General features: G+C 42.1%; 2 protein-coding genes across 5 annotated transcripts; one reads left to right on the top strand and one right to left on the bottom strand.

The window, feature by feature from the left end:
• The first annotated feature begins 947 nt into the window (after positions 1-947).
• LOC139536994 (thiosulfate:glutathione sulfurtransferase) lies at positions 948-10,037 on the top strand. Its single transcript, XM_071337771.1, has 4 exons — positions 948-1,327; positions 7,359-7,481; positions 7,693-7,855; positions 7,969-10,037. The coding sequence occupies exons 1-4, from the start codon at positions 1,201-1,203 to the stop codon at positions 8,030-8,032; spliced, it is 477 nt and encodes a 158-aa protein (XP_071193872.1). The 5' UTR covers positions 948-1,200; the 3' UTR covers positions 8,033-10,037.
• A 1,174-nt stretch (positions 10,038-11,211) lies between these two features.
• LOC139536992 (palmitoyltransferase ZDHHC23-A-like) lies at positions 11,212-16,158 on the bottom strand. Of its 4 annotated transcripts, none has more exons than XM_071337768.1 (5): positions 16,022-16,158; positions 14,051-14,213; positions 13,259-13,930; positions 12,564-12,735; positions 11,212-12,220 (listed from the first exon to the last, which is right to left on the bottom strand). In XM_071337768.1, the coding sequence occupies exons 2-5, from the start codon at positions 14,167-14,169 to the stop codon at positions 12,008-12,010; spliced, it is 1,176 nt and encodes a 391-aa protein (XP_071193869.1). In that variant the 5' UTR covers positions 14,170-14,213; positions 16,022-16,158; the 3' UTR covers positions 11,212-12,007. The 4 variants fall into 4 exon arrangements, with proteins under 4 accessions (XP_071193869.1, XP_071193866.1, XP_071193870.1 ...); XM_071337765.1 differs by having other exon boundaries at positions 12,564-12,731; XM_071337769.1 differs by having other exon boundaries at positions 12,564-12,644.
• Positions 16,159-16,866: the final 708 nt, after the last annotated feature.

Raw genomic sequence — 16,866 nt, 5'->3', positions numbered from 1 at the left:
TAGAGCATGGCGCTTGCAATGCTAGAGTTGGGGGATTGATTCCCATGGGGGGGACCAGTATGAAAAAGTATGCACTCACTACTGTAAATTGCTCTGGATAAGAGTGTCTACTAAAAAGGAATGAAAAGACCATTTCCGTTTTCATATAGAAATAAGTTGCATTTGAAAAGTATTTCAAGAAACTGGAAAACATATCAAACAAGTCATTTTATATTCCACAAGTATTATCAAATTAACTGTTTGAAGAGATAATTATCAGACTCAAGTTACAAATACTGGTAAACACTCAAATACATTTAGTTTTAAAAAATCACAAAAGTAGTGCACTGGGCCTTTACGAGTCCTGTACTAGTCCTGTGCTAGTCAATGCCCCCCGCACAAATTGAGGTCCATACAGAAATGGTTTGTCGAGATCGGTGTGGAAGAACTTGACTGGCCGGCACAGAGCCCTGACCTCAACCCCATCGAACACCTTTGGGATGAATTAGAACGACGACTGTGAGGCAAGCCTAAGGACCAACTCCATATTAATGCCCATGATTTTGGGATGAGTTGTTCGAAGAGCAGGTGTCCACATTATTTTTGTCATGTAGTGTATGTGCATCACGTCATTGCTCTCTCTCGTCCTCTCGCTCTCTCTGCTGTGTCTGCTGAGCCTGCCCTGCAACGTCATTGGATAACGCTCGGCAGGCGTCACTCTAATTGCAAGGGATCTGGCCCATGTGCCGAAAAAGTCATGGCACAGCTTCAAGAAAACTTTGCTTTCAAACTAGGGATTTCGTGGCTAATTGATGTAAAACAATAATTCTGCTCATATATTATGCTTTTATGAACAACACATAGACACATCCAGCCCAAAGCGGGAGGTTTAAAATTACTTTCTTAGTCGCCAAAGTACTAGAGCATGTCTTTAACTTTTGGTTGAATGTGACTTCACTTCCGTTTTATTTAATAGGCTATATTGTTTGCGTAGATTTGACTTTTTTTTGTACATACAGTCATTGGGCTGGACAAGGGCGAGACATAGCCAGTGATAAAATTATTTGAAATGATGTCGCTCATTAATACCTTTAAATGTTAAACTGTTTGAGTCACCAATGACACACTTGCAGGGCGGGGAGATAGCCTACATAGAGGGAAAGCATGCACTTAGACACGTAGACTAATAACTCTGGACATTGTTTCAAGCGACGTTCAAAGATGCTTCTCGTGGTATGCGCGCTGTCGGTGGTGGTCGTGGCACAGGAGACGCACTGTGGTGGCACGCCCGACCGATTGTGTGACGTGAAACCTGAGGCAGTCTACTACAAGGAGCCACCGATCACAGGTAGGCTATTTCTTGACTCGTGACAGGTGCAGCGTCTAAGGTATTCTAACTAGTACTGTGCGTATTGTTGATTTTCAAATATGCCATGCACATTTCTAGCCAGGGTATCTGGGACACTATACCGAGACAAATTAGCCAACAATTCACTAAATGGATTCAATTGAAAAGTGTGCATAGTTGTAGACAAGTCTATTTGTATCAGTTCCAAAGAGTCAGTAATGGAGTGGGTAATGGAGGTCAATAAGTGCTCAGTCATTTTTGATAAAGTGAAGGCCAACAGAGTGACACAAACTCAAGATTTCACCACTGCCTAAATGTTATTGGATTTTTGGGGGGGGTACAATTTCACATGTACACTATATATACAAAAGTGTGACACTACTTCAAATGAGTGGATGTGGCTATTTCAACCACACCCGTTGCTGACAGGTGTATTAAAAATGAGCACACAGCCATGCAATCTCCATAGTCAAACATTGGCAGTAGAATGGCCTTACTGAAGACCTCAGTGACTTTCAACGTGGCACTGTTATAGGATGCCACCTTTCCAACAAGTCAGTTAGTCAAATTTCTGCCCTGCTAGAGCTGCCCGGGTCAACTGTAAGTGCTGTTATTGTGAAGTGGAAATGTCTAGGAGCAATAATGTCTCAGCCGCCATGGGTTTCCATGGCTGAGCAGCTGCACACAAGCCTAAGATCACCATGCGCAATGCCAAGTGTCGGCTGGAGTGGTGTAAAGCTCGTCGCCATTGGACTCTGGAGCAGTGGACACGGATTCTCTGGCGTGATGAATCAGGTTTTACCATTTTGCAGTCTGGCGGATGAATCTGGGTTTGGAGGATGCCAGGAGAACGCTACCTGCCCCAATGCATAGTGCCAACTGTACAGTTTGGTGGAGGAGGAATAATGGTCTGGGGCAGTTTTTAATGGTTTGAGCTAGGCCCCTTAGTTCCAGTGAAGGGGAAATCTTAACACTACAGCATACAGTGACATTCTAGATGATTGTGCTTCCAACTTTCTGGCAACAGTTTTGGGGAAGGCCCTTTCCCGTTTCAATATGAACATGCCCCTGTGCACAAAAAGCAAAGTCCATAAAGAAATGGTTTGTTGAGATCATTGTGGAAGAACTTGACTGGCCTGCGCAGAGCCCTGACCTCAACCCCATCGAACACCTTTGGGCTTGAATTGGAACGCCGACTGCAAGCCAGGCCTAATCACCCAACATCAGTGCCTGACCTCACTAATGCTCTTGTGGCTGAATGGAAGCAAGTTCCCGGAGCAATGTTCCAACATCTAGTGGAAAGCATTCCCAGAAGAGTTGAGGCTGTAGCAGCAAAGGGGGGACCAACTCCATATTAATACCTATGATATTGGAATGAGATGTTTGACGAGCAGGTGTCCACATACTTTTGGTCATGTAGTGCACCACACACTATCTCGTTTGTTAATATGGTTGATGTACTGTCAATCAACTACACCCACTATCATTCAACATCCATTCAACACCAATGATTCATCCACCTGAATTGGGTGGACGCATGAAGGGCTAGTTCCAGGCATGAGTGGTCGATTGCTTAGGGCCACCGGCCGCTAGGGGCCCCCCAATCGGGGTCTCCACTTACTGTTGAGGGAGAATAGTAGAATACACCAGGTGCAATTTCAAAAAAATGTATTGTGCATCTGCAGTTTTTATTTTAGGTCAGTCAGTAGCTATGTTTCCATTTACCTGTCCATTGAATAGTGTGTTTGAATTCATTTTTTTACATTTAGAAAGTTTGCATGGAAAATGGATACAATTGCCTGCAATGGTGCGTTTCCATGCAACTATTTTGTGTCGATGAAAAACAGCTGGACGTAATGACGTCCCACCCCAAAAAATAAAAACTGTATTTAAAAAATAAAAAAATAAAAAAAGTAGTTGAAGGGTTTCCATTACACATTTAGGTTAATTGTGCATTAATACATTTGGTGACAGCCTGTATGCTCTCACACCGATCTGTTTCATGTCTCAGGTAGCCCGTGAAAGCCAGCATGGATAGAAGGCAATAATTGAATAATATTTCACATATTCTAATAATTCTTATGTGCCAACGTATCACACCAATGATTAACCACCTGAAATAATTGGATGGTGAAACTTGCATCCAGCCAACCAAAAAAGCAAGGCGACGCCATTCTTGAAAGTCAGGATAATCGAAAAAAAAACACTGTTTCCATCATGATTTGTCGTAATAAAGAAAGTTAGACAAATGAAAAATCCACCCCTATTGAACAGATCAGAATATTGTCAATCTTTCGTTTCCATTACACATGTTGCAAAATGTTTTTTTGGCGACACTATTTTTGTTTAATAAACCTGGGTCAACTGAAACCTGCCTTCTGACAGTCACTCAATTAGCCATGGTAGCTAACAATTTTTTGATCGTTAGTTTGTCTAGCCGTCTATCTAAACTTGTAGTAATCATGGCCAAATACTGACTGACTGCAAGGCAGTTGATTTATTTTATAGATCATGCCTCTCCCTAAACAGCAGGTTGTACAGGCAACATTCCTGCCAGCTGTTGATTATGGTGACACCATTTATCAGATTGTTCCAGATTACTCTCAAAACCCTTGGATGCTGTGTACCATAGCACGCTTCACTTTATCACAGGTGACAGGTTTAATACTCCTCACTACATCTGTTGTCAGAAAGTCGGCTGGACCTCTCCAAATTCCCATATCACTTTGTTTCTCCCATTTTAATTTTTTTTTTTTTGTCTAAGCTCAGCTGCACACGTTTCCAAGATATCTAATTTCTCTGTTCAAGTATAAAGAGACAAGAGCACCAAACCTGCTCACAGGGTTGGTTAAATCTTGAGGTCCCTTGTGTCTCTGCCCACCTAGGTAAATCATCCTTTAGTTTTAACGCCCCCCCATGTTTGGAATAATTTACAAACCTCATTACATCTTGAATCTCTGGTGCCAATAGGGCAGTTTAGAACACTGAGGAATGAATTCATTGACGTTTGCGAGTGTTTTGGTTTATTGTAATGTATTTGTGTTGTTGAAATGTATCTGTAACTGCTGTATCTTGTAGTTTTTTTTTTTCTTCATTTAAATAGCATGTTGATTTGTGAATTGTTTGTTCTCAAGGCACTATTGAGAATAAGACCCTGAATGAATGTTACTTTTATTTATTCAATCTACCTCCTCAGTCAGATGAACTTGTGGATACCATTTTTATGTCTGAGTGCATTTTTAATAAAGTTGCACAAAGAAAGGGCTGTTTTTCAGGACCCTGTCTTTCAATGATAATTTGTAAAAATCCAAATAACTTCACAGATCTTCATTGTAAAGGGTTTTAACACTGTTATCCATGCTTGTTCAATGAACCATAAATAATTAATGAACATATTCCATTTCTGTTAGTCACATGTCTGTGGAACTTGTTCAGTTTGTCTGTTGTTGAATCGTATGTTCATACAACTATTTGCACATGTTAAGTTTGCTGTATATAAACACAGTTGACAGTGAGGACATTTCTTTTTTTGCTGAGTTTAGCACTAACACAATGACTAGAAGTTGTATTATTTTTTTGGGGGGGTTTAGGTACGTTATACATTTATGAAATATGTTCCTTAGGCTGCCACTCAAAATAAAAAATACATACAGGAGGAAAACAAGTGTTTGTATTGGTCCCAAGTCCAGTAGCTTGTGTAATGGAGGTCAATGACTGCTTCGTTCTCTCTGTGTGTATGTGTACACAAATACACCCCCTTGGAGAGGACACATGGGTTTCTACTTATGACTCCCTCTGATAAAGTATTAGGTGGACAGGCTAAGTTCAGGACTGTTTCTACCGCCATGGTGCATTAGTCAGGATGTAGGAATGAGGAGAGGGAGCAGAAATCCAAGTACTGGGTTTTTCTTGCAGACACAGGAGCACATGGAGAGCTTGCAGGATAATGTTGTGGTTTTACTAGGGAAATACAATAGTGTGATACAAACACAGGTTAATATGCAAGCATGACTGACAATTGCAAAAGGGATAAATAACTGAAATGCATCAAACTGAGAATAGATCTGACAGGAAATTGTACTAAGGAACATGGCAGCAGCACAAACTTTAACTAACTAAAAGGATCTTACTTATTCTTCAATAATGAAAGTTACTCACTTTGTCAGGGTTGTCACTTAACACGGCTACATAAACCCTGACTATTTCTACAATTTCTCTTATCTGTTTTTAAACCTAACTTTAATCACACTGCTAGATATGGTTTATACACGGAGTATACCAAACGTTAAGAACATCTGCTCGTTCCATGACAAACTGACCAGGTGAATTCAGGTGACAGCTATGATCCCTTACTGATGTAAGGGATCCACTTCAACCAGGCTTTCCCGAACTCTGACCAAGTGGGTGCACGTTTAGATTTTTTCCCTAGCACTACACAGCCGATTCAACTAATCAAGCTTTGATAATTTGAATTAGCTGTGTAGTGTTAAGGCAAAATCCAAAACGTGCATCCCTTGGTGTGCCGAGGACCAAGTTTGGGAAGTGTAGGTGAAGGGGAGAAGACCGGTTAAAAACCCCTAGAGTCGATGTCCATTGGAAATCTTATTTGAATAATATAAAAAATCTGTCAGTTTAAGCTAGAGATCTATTTATTTGCATTGGATGTGTCTCAATCCACCAATGTCGCACTTCTGCATATGTGGTGAAAGGTGGCAGAGCTAGAGCGGCGTTTTGTCAGACCATGAGACCCCGAAAATCGGCCATCTACCATCGTCTGTAGCGTCCGAACGGTTTGGCATACACACTATGACCCCTCTGTGGGAAGGTGAGACTCTCATGAACACATTTAGCTCTAGAACACCCGCATTACTTACAAGACTTGTCTGAAGGTCCCCCTGTAAGAGTTGAAAAAATTTAGGTAAACTACCGTTCAAAAGTTTGGGCAGCATCCCGGGGTCGCCTCTTCACTGTTGAGACTGGTGTTTTGTGTGTACTATTTAATGAAGCTGCCAGTTGAGGACTTGTGAGGCGTCTGTTTATCAAACTAGACACTAATGTACTTGTCCTCTTGCTCAGTTGTGCACCGGAGCCCCCCCACTCTTTCTATTCTGGTTAGAGCCAGTTTGCACTGTTCTGTGAAGGGAGTAGAAAACAGCGTTGTAAGAGATCTTCAGTTTCTTGGCAATTTCTCAGAACAAGAATAGACTGAGTTTCAGAAGAAAGGTCTTTGTTTCTGGCCATTTTGAGCCTTAAATCAAACCCACAAATACTGATGCTCCAGATACTCAACTAGCTCCAGATACTCAACTAGTCTAAAGAAGGCCAGTTTTATTGCTTCTTTAATCAGCACAACAGTTGTCAGCTGTGCTAACATAATTGCAAAATGGTTTTCTAATGATCAATTAGGCTTTTCAAATGATTAACTTGGATTCGCTAACACAATGTGCCATTGGAACACAGAAGTTATGGTTGCTGATAATGGGCCTCTGTACACCCATGTAGATATTCCATTAAATATCAGCCATTTCCAGCTACAATAGTCATTTATAAATGTCTACACTGTATTTCTGATCAATTTGATATTTTAATGGACAAAAAATGTGCTTTACTTTCAAAAACGGTTGTGTGTGAGAAAATTAGACACCGCTTAGACCTGATTTTTAAATAATGATTTTAAAAGCCTTAAATTCAGACATTTAAGGCTTTTTTGTGCCATTCAGAGGGTGAATGGGCAAGACAAAATATTTAAGTGCCTTTGGGGGTATGTTAGTAGGTGCCAGGCGGATCGGTTTGGGTCAAGAACTGCAACGCTTCTGGGTTTTTCACGCTCGTGTGTATCAAGACTGGTCCACCACCCAAAGGACATCCAGCCAACTTGACACAACTGTGGGAAGCATTGGAGTCACCATGGGCTAGCATCCCTGTGGAATGCTTTCGACTCCTTGTTGAGTCCATGTCCCGATGAATTGAGGCTGCACTGAGGGCAAAAGTGTATATGGCTGACTGTCTGATTTGAATGTGTTTTGTGTAGATTCAGAGGTGTCGTACAAGCAGTTGAAGACTATGTTTCCCAGCAGCAGTATTCAACTGTTTGACGTCCGCAATCCAGATGAGTTTGAGGCTGGACATATTCCTGGCTCCACCAATGTCCCACGTGAGTAACACACAACGACCCACTTATTTTGACATGTTTGAAACATTCCCAGAGCAGCACTGTGCACACTTTCTCTGTCATGTTTTGTTTGTTTCGTGTTTTTTTTCTGTTATGATTCATGTTGTCATGTACTTTATTTTTAATTTAACTGCTCTAAACCAATTTCCCATTGTGTGGCAATAAAGTCAAATACTTGTACTATTACTAACAGTTGGGGAACTCCAGGAGGCTCTGAGACTGAGTTCAGACCAGTTCAAACAGAGGTTTGGAGTACGTGCCCCTCATAAGGAGGATAGCAGCATTGTGGTCTACTGCCAGAGAGGTAGACGGAGTGCTACTGCACTTGACATAATGTGGGCTCTGGGATTCAGCAGGTGACGACCGTTTGCAATCACCTTTTTGTCTGCTAGCATCATAACCTGAGCGACGTACCCATACATATGAGTTGTAACTACACCGATGTGCTCATCTCTTATTTCTTTCCTAGAGCTCGTCACTATGCTGGAGGATACAGTGACTGGGTCCAGCGTGAAGAGCAGGGAGGTGTTTAAATTGCTTCAGGGCCATTCTGTGTTTTTGAATTCTGCTTATTGGAACAAAAGATATTTAGAAAGCATAGCCATTAAATCGTTACTTCAGAGTAGGGGAAATGCTACACTGGAAATGACAACACAATGCTAGTCTTATTTCATAGTAATTGATTGATTTTTGAAATGGTTGTCCCAAACCAAATAAAGGTCAGGTGTGTGAATGTTACTGCTTTTGTGTGTGTGTGTGTATATTGTCTCTTTCTGAATGCATGTCTGTTTGTATGAGAGTGCAGTATTTTCTCTCTCTGCAGAGGAGGCACTAGGTGGAATTTGGGGGAGGGGAAGTGCTGTGACCATGAAGTAATCCCTGTCCTCCTCCTCACTGTTACTCCTCTGTGGTGGGGGAGCATGAGCCTGGCTCTTCTGGAGGGTGGAGGGGTTGTTTTGTGGAAGCTATAGCTATGAAGTGAGTGAGCTGTTAGGGTAAGATTTGTGAGTCTTGTCTTACAGAGCACCGGTGCCGTTATGGTCCCTCCCAGCACTCCCAGAATCCCACTCGCAATGGACACAGTCATTATGAGCGGTTCACTGGCTGACAAAACCGAGAGAGTTCGTTAGAAATCTGTATTACAATAGCTGACGTGTACACTCTTAGAAAAAAGGGTTCTTCGGCTGTCCCCATAGGAGAAACCCTTTTTGGTTCCAGGTAGAACTCTTGGGTTCCATGTAGAACCCTATGTGGAAAGGGTTCTACCTGGAACCAAAACGGGTTCTGCTATGGGGACAGACGAAGAACACTTTTAGAAAAAAAGGTGCCATCTAGAACCTAAGAGTATAGGTTAGCGTGAGACTTCCTATGTCAGAACAACTTGGCGTAGCAGAAAAGGGTGTGTAGGGCATGCTAGCCTGGTTTGGAGCTTGGCGGAAGTGGGCAGTATCTGTTTGTGTGTCCAAATAAAGGTGCCCCTCCAGAGTCCCAAGCGGGAAGGTTGTGAAAGAACCGCAGTACGGCCCAGCATCATCCTTCTGTATCTATATTAACGTGTATCCATGCATCGTCACAGCAGAGACATGGTCGATATAATCCTTCTCTACGAAAACAGTAGTTTGTGTTAGAAACTAGAGTCCTACGGCCATCGCACCCGCCAATTTCCCCCCCCCCCCCCCTTCTCCAGACAGCTCGCAGGACAGTGTTACAGCATAACCAGTCTGCTGTGATGTTACCAGAAGTTCTCACCCGGTCTGCAAAAGAACCTTGAGGGGATGGATGTGTGGAGTTTAAATGACTGCTGTCTGTTTTGACAATCTTTTTGGATGATCTTATCGTGTTGAAGGATCTTACACCAACATTTAGACATCGACATACTCTTCTAACTTTTAGTTCTCTATCCTCATGAAAAATGTTATTAGAATTTTTTTGTTCAAGTGGAATATTGAAAATGTTCCTGTTATTTCAGCTCTGTTTGAGTTTGTTCCTAATTGCTGTACATACGGCTGTTTGTGACAGTGACCCTGTTGATAGTGACCCGGCCTTCTCTAGTCAGTCACTGGTATACTTTTATTTACAAAGCCATTTGGGGTTTACTACCTTTTTATTTGGGCATTTTTATTGTTCAGAAATGTGGTGGGTACTCTCTTCGTTCGCTGGACTTTATCCTGCTAACTGTTCCAAATGTCCGAACTGAATTTGGTAAAAGGGCTTTTATGTACTCTGCGCCATCGTCTTGGAACACCTTACAAAATACTTTTAAACTGGAAGAACTTGTCCCGATTGGTGTTTTTAAATCACTGATGAATGATTTTGAGGCTGATTCCCTGACCTGTCAATGTTTTTAATTTGCTGTTTTTGATTTTGTTATACTCTTGTGAATTCAATGGTTTTTACTAGATTACTTGTAGTTTTTCATGTTGTCTGTAATTTTTGTAATGACTTGGTGCTGCCTATCTTGGCCAGGACGCTCTTGAAAAAGAGATTTTAAATCTCAATGAGCCCTTCCTGGTTAAATAAAAAAAAATACAAATTTAATCTACTGGATTTCCAGTCTTTAGTTTGTTTACATTGTTATGTGGTACAGTATTTGTTATTCATTTCTATGTCCTCTCCCATTCTTTATGGAATTATAGCCAATATACTAATTAGCTCACAAATTTAAGCATATTCATACACTCTAGAAACAGAATATATAGTGTTACTTCTCACAAGTGAAAGGAATTGTATAATATCTGTACATTATAGGAACACGTGTGATTACAAAAGTACAATGATGTTTTGCTAGAGATTAAGAATCAGTGGTAGACACATTGCAAGTGCATGAAGAGGTAAACTGTACAAAGTCATATACCTGTGTTGAAACTATACTTTTCGGTATCGGCTGGATAAAGGGAACTAAGAGTTCCTGTTAGCAATAAGAGGAAGAAGGATTTGGAAACTAACTGCCAATAACACAATAAGCTGAACTCTGCCTAGCAGAGACAACTTTGTATTAGCAACTGATAATTATGAGTGTATATGGTATTAAAGTTAAGGGACATCACCCTGGGATGGGTGAACCTCAGTAGGGGATAAAAAGGGAAAACGCCATCTTGAGAACGGAGTGTCTCGCTTGCAAATTACTGTAAGTGTGTACTCCGGGTTGCAATCCTTATTAAACAAACTAACGTCTGATCAAAGACGTTTTCCTATGGTCTCTTGTGCACATAGGAAGAATCCCTTTTCACAGCATAATGTCTAATAACACATTTATCAACACTGAGTCTCAAGTTGGAATTTCGGTCTCTTACCAGAGCAGAGGAGCAGGACGACCACTGGTGCGGTGGGCCATAAGTGGACGAGCAGAGACTTGTTAGTAATGACACTCATGATCTGAAATACATCAATGTTGAGGGTGATTGAGAACATCTCTGAAGAATATGCACTGACAGGAAATGACAGAGTCAACGCCGAAGATTAAGGGGAGGATTTAAAACCAAGAAACAGAAAGAACACCAGCAAAAAGGATTTTGAGTTATGAGAGGGACAGAGCATGTGCATATCTTCAACAGTAACCAAGTTTGCTCTCATTCTGTAGATTTGTTGCGGTGATGCCACAGATGAGGCCTGAGCTCTCTAGCCACTTTCTTAGTAAACCCAGAAGCCCTGGCCTACTTGCATGAAGGTTTTTTATGGCCCCCTAACCAGCATTGTCTCTCACTCTCATCAGTTGGATTTGATATGCTTTATTGGCATGAAAAACAAGATACAAAGGAACATGAGTCTTAGTCTTCTACAGCGAACAGGATAGTTGAAATATAAGACATTTACTGCACATGCAAACTTAATATCAAATTTAACTACAAAGAGTATGTGGGTGAGAGGATGTGTGTTGCTCATGTCTGTCAGAACATGCACAGCTTTCTTCCCTTTAAAGTAATCTTCGCCTGTGTCACCTTATGGCAATGTGTAGTTTACAGCGTCATAAACATGTTCTCTAAGTCGTGCATGTCCATTCATCCATTGCTATTTAGTCTGTCATGGTTAAGAATCTTTACATCCTTTTGGAAAAAGGTAGCCAGCAAAATCAAACAGATATTTGTCAGAGGTTAGAACTTTATTAAATCAAACATATGTTTGTCAGAGGTTAAAACTTTATTAAATATGCAGAGCAGCCCTTTATATTTACACCATGTTATAACTAATACTAATAGTCGTATCCATGACAACCTGGAGGAACATGGTTATTTTCTCTACCTAAGTGTTTGGAATATAGAGGTCTACTTAACAATTCAAAACGAACATCTCTGAGTTGCAATAAGTTTGCGTGACCCAAGGGCAGTTGAGAGTTCAGAGATGCTCACAGTCCCACACAGCCCACCATCATGGTTGAGGAAAGGCGTTTCTAGTTGAAACCCAGCAGTGTTGAACTAGTTGGTCAGAGTGGCATGGTGTTAAGCCAAGGCTAAACCAAGTCAGTGAGGGCAGAGGGGTGTCTATCTGCAGGTTCTCCCATGGTCAGGAATTCAGCCCAGTTCTGCCAGAAGCCACGTGAGTAGACCCCTGTGTCGACAACGAGGCCACGCACACGACTCTGGCCATTTTTCTTCCGCAGAGCAAGTTGTGCCTCCCGCTCCGTCAAATTGTAGCTGATATTGATCATTTGCAGCAGCAGCAGGTGCAGCAGACCTCCTGTGACAATACTGCTGTACCAAGCACAGGTGAAGCACAGGGCTGAGCTGTAAAGACATCCGCATAGTTACACTACGAAAACAACATAACACTTTCAGTTCTATTTCAGTTGGTTTAAGTTAGCAGATTTTTAAACAAAATCTTTTAGTACTTATTTCAAGTAACTCAAAACAGTTGGTAACTAGCCACTGGGCACAGATCATTTTGGTTGAAATGATGTGGAAACAGCGTTGATTCAACCGGTTTTTGCCCAATGGGTACCTGGTGCCTAACAGTAGGCAATGAAGTGGTGCTTGTTTCAATGAATCCCAAATAAACCCAAATAAATTCTGAATTGTCATTTTGTTTGTGTGTACAATTTTTAAGCAAATACCAGGTACCGTAGTGTACCTGTACTGATTGTAGACACCAGGGCAGTAGAGCAGGGCGGTGAGCAGGTTCTGTCGGGGACACACGCTCCGCAGTACCAGACTGATCCCATAAAGAGAGGTCAACAGAAAGAGGAGCAGGGTCAGCAGGAAGTTGCGATGATTGGCCTTGCCGACACAGCTGTTTATCCTGCCTCCGCAGTGACAGACACAACACACACACAACACAGACAATACACCCTCAGTTCAAATGACCAAGTTCTGCTGTGGTAGCATGTGAAAGCACAATTAGTATGAATGTGAGGTAATGAGCACATACTCTGTGTCTGGTTGTGTATCTATCTAAATGCCACAAGTAACAGATTGTCCTGGTTTGAGGTCGCCTCACCCTGCTGAAGGGTGAACCCCTGTGGGCCCTGCACATGTCTCTACAGCCTGGTCTGCTTTAGTGACGTCTTCTTGGCCTGACAGTGTGACACTTAGTGAGATCATGATTATGTGTAGAAGAGTATTGTTGAGCGGATATAAGTGTGAGGGTCTGAGAGATTCAAATATTGTGTGTTTGTATAGTAGGGAAATGTAGGCAGATATGATAAGGCTTTAGTCACTTTTGTGTTGCAGAAGGTATTTTTTATAAGTCATCCTGTTGTTGCACAAATAATAGCATAATAATACTCACGTCCTCCACAACAGACAAAGACGTTTAATGAAACCCACCAGATACAGTGGTGGTCCAGGCGCTGGACACAGCCTCCACAGATCCGGCAATGTCCCGCCCGCGGGGGACGCACCACTTTGCACAGAGGACAAGTGCCCCTCTTCGCTGTCAGGGACTGTGTCTGCTGTTCCACTGGTTTGGCTGGGGATGCTGGCATCATCGACTGGTCCACTCCATTCTGAGAGGCAGAGTGTTTGTCAGGCAGTTGGCTTTGATTGGTGCTGTGTATGTCAGCCAGGGAAGGCTGCACGAAGCCTGGCCCCCTCTTAGTGCGCACAAGGGAGATGAGAGTGAGAACCACACCCGTTGTCACGGTCACAAGCTGCAGGTGACTTACATCCCCACGAGGTAAGATCTCTGTGACAAAGAGGAAGTACATGTAGGCTAGGGAGAAGAGCGCCAGGCTGAGGAAGAAGAGGGTGCGGCCCTTCTTCCGGTGTGTGGCGTAGTAGTACCACAGCACCAGGCCAGGTAGGGCTGTCAGAATGACCAAGCCCAACAGGAAGTGCAGGGCTGCCAGACGCAATAGCAGAGGAAGCAACACTAGAGCTGGGACCATGGAGAGCTCCACCCGCCTGTCCCCTGGTAACAGTCTCACCCTCAGCCGGTCCATCACTGCGCCAAACACAGGCAACACACAGTCAGGTTTCTGAGGCTCACCCTTTAGCCACCTGGAAAAGACATGAGGTTAGGGATGACAGAGAGGGGAACACAGAGAGGGCAGTGGGTTAGACCTGAACGTGGACTGCTGAGTCCTGCCATGATCCTCCTCCTCATTCCACCCCCCTCACCTGCTGCAAGCTTCGTCCAGATCGTCACAGTCACAGCAGCATCCATGTGGGTCTACATCACACTCACAACAGCACATGGGATCATCTGGCTCTGGAGGCTTAAACTTCTCCCATTTCATTCTGACTGTTCACGGATCCACTTGAAGGTCCTGTGCAAAAAAAACTGTGACAGTAAAGAGACACAGTCAAACTATTAATAGCTGCTCTCTGGGTGTGGTAAGGGTGTGTGGAGAGTGGTCTTCATTCTTCATTCAGTGAAGTGCTTCAGTAATATGGACTGTGTTGGAAATCTTATTCCACCACTGAGGTTGAGGTTACACAAAATCTTACATTTGCATGGTGACATCACCTTTGTCAAGGACGGATGTCAACAGTTGCCTCCTATATGTAAAGCTAGCTTGTTGCTTTAGTGGTTTGTATGGTTGGGGGGGGGGGGGGTCCCCTTTCTCAAATTTGGACCTCAAGGTGCGCAGGACTGATTCAGGGACTGACTGGCACACCAGATGAGGGGTATGTCTGGGTGCCAATAATCAATCACATTTGACTTGAGTACTCTCTTCGACAGTCTAATTAATGGAGTTAAAGGAAACCTTTGTATTGATGTCCCACAGACAATTGTTCATCATAATGAAGACATTAAGGTTAAGCTATCTGAAAAGGTACTCAATACTTGCATTAACACACTCACATTGACAGCACGTGCGCATGTACACACACACACACACACACACACACACACACACACACACACACACACACACACACACTACCAACTAGGGATATGCCTACTAGACCAACATCTGCCTCATGAAAGTGACAAGAAGTTTAATAAACAACTTTTTTAGGTCGTTAATGGAATCGATTAAAATAGCTTTTGATTTTAACAAGTTTTACAATACAATTACTTTCCTCTAATATAAAATTGGCTTTTAGAAATAAGGCCACCATGTCCCTAGGGAAGACCTATCTGGGCCAACTAAACCCGGTTCTCCAAATACGCCTATCATACGGGGAGATGGAACGTGCATTGTTGGAATGACTGCCAGTGTTGGCTTTGTCATCTGACATACTACTTCAAATATAGCCCAGCTCTTCGACAGTCTAAATATTGACTACCTACAATATTTTATTTCTTAATAAGTGAACTTAAAATAACTGTAGACTATAGTCACATTCTAAAGGGAAAGCTGAACAAAAATGTATATATTTTTTATTAACTAAATATGACAAATCAATGTTTCAATTCAATATTCTAAAGGAATGGGGTACCGCATACCAATAAACACATTACCTTAAACCCTTTAACCTGACTCCTAAACTTAACCCTGATCCCTAACCCCTAGCCTAGCTAACGTTAACCACCTAACCACCTAGCTAAAATTCGTAACATATCATACGTTTTGTAACTACTTACTACTTTTAGCTACTTTTCAACTACTTAGCATGGTAGCTAACCCTAACTCTGTAAGATAACTCCTAACCCTAACCTTAACCCCTAGCCTAATGTAGCATATCATACTAAAGCAATCAAATGTAATATATCGTACTAAAGCAGTCAAATGTTATATATCCTACCAAAGCAGTTGAACGTAGCATAGCATACTAAAGCAGTAGAACATAATATATCATACTAAACAATCAAGATGTAGGATACTATACGTCCTACAATTCATATGATATTGTATGACCACTATTACATTGGTAGGCCAATGTAATGTAACCTAATGTAATGTAACATATTGTAATGAAACAGGCTGAAGCCCAGCGCGCTATCGACTGTGCCATAAAAGCATGCTCAATTGGCAGAGTAGATATCTGCAATTATAAACCTGGGTCGCTACAATATCATACTACATGGAGTCGCACAGATTTTAGTCAAATATAATATGTTTTGCTTTGAGACGAGGTTGAAAATGGTGTGCATCTAATTTACCTTTTTGAGAAAATAATAATTGCATAGCCTACATTTACCTGGACTGTAGGTTTTTTGGGAGAATGCACCTTTCCCTCGAAGACTAGACTACAGATCCTTGTTAAACGAACATCTATTATTTCTTATTTCATTTATGTTTTTCCTGTAATATATTTCAGACTTTCCCTGTCAAATAGGAGATCCGTATCATCACACTACAATAAACTTCCGTCCGAACTAATTATGTGGCGGCGAATTCCAGGTACCAGGGTATCCGGTAAGCGTTGGCAGGTGTGATATCCCTTTCAGTTAAAAAAAACTTTTTATCGTTTAATATCCTGTAATCCAGCAGTTTTAGGGGAAGAGCTTGATTATCTTCTATTCCTCATCATTTCGTTGGGAAAGCAACATCGGTCATTGAAGAGGAGCACACGGTTTATTATGAGAGGAGTAGCCTCATTGGGTTGGGTGACAGTGTTGAAAAAGGAAATTGGCATGCCTTGCAGTGGCAGCCAGCGACAGCGTGTGGCAGCGTTAGGAGGTGGTATGCATTTCGCGGATTCTCAGGAGGACAGTGTCACCACTGCGCCGGGATAATTTGAATAGATCAAATGGTCTATTGGAATTGCAATACAGCATGGGGGATGATATTCTTTTAAATGTGCTGATGTAAACAGGAGGCTAAACGCTTTGTTGGTCATTAACAAAATGTACTTGTTTCTCACCACATATCCCTTACCTCCGCTTAGTGCTGCATATGGCTGAGGCTGTTCGTCCTGTCAAAGTCAATGTTCTGCACCTGAGACATTGAATAGCTTGCTTATCTATAATTTATCACAACCTGGTCTCAGAGCATGTTGTATTATTCTGTTCGAAAGCCGAGATGTTCCTTTGAGTATGATAT

Source organism: Salvelinus alpinus, chromosome 13 (genome assembly GCF_045679555.1).
Source record: "Salvelinus alpinus chromosome 13, SLU_Salpinus.1, whole genome shotgun sequence".
Lineage (NCBI taxonomy): Eukaryota > Metazoa > Chordata > Actinopteri > Salmoniformes > Salmonidae > Salvelinus > Salvelinus alpinus.
The sequence above is the reverse complement of the archived record's forward strand: the minus strand, read 5'-3'. Positions and strand labels throughout refer to the sequence as shown.

Bases quoted from the DNA above. Each gene is read 5' to 3' on its own strand.
- LOC139536992 (XM_071337765.1), bottom strand. From the start codon at position 14,169: ATGAAATGGGAGAAGTTTAAGCCTCCAGAGCCAGATGATCCCATGTGC. The intron at 13,931-14,050 runs GTGAGGGGGGTG...TGTCTTTTCCAG, and splicing joins CTGGACGAAGCTTGCAGCAG to GTGGCTAAAGGGTGAGCCTC. The intron at 12,732-13,258 runs GTGGGTTTCATT...CTGCGGAGGCAG, and splicing joins CTGGACCACCACTGTATCTG to GATAAACAGCTGTGTCGGCA.
- LOC139536994 (XM_071337771.1), top strand. From the start codon at position 1,201: ATGCTTCTCGTGGTATGCGCGCTGTCGGTGGTGGTCGTGGCACAGGAG. The intron at 7,482-7,692 runs GTGAGTAACACA...TATTACTAACAG, and splicing joins TGGCTCCACCAATGTCCCAC to TTGGGGAACTCCAGGAGGCT. The intron at 7,856-7,968 runs GTGACGACCGTT...TTTCTTTCCTAG, and splicing joins TGGGCTCTGGGATTCAGCAG to AGCTCGTCACTATGCTGGAG.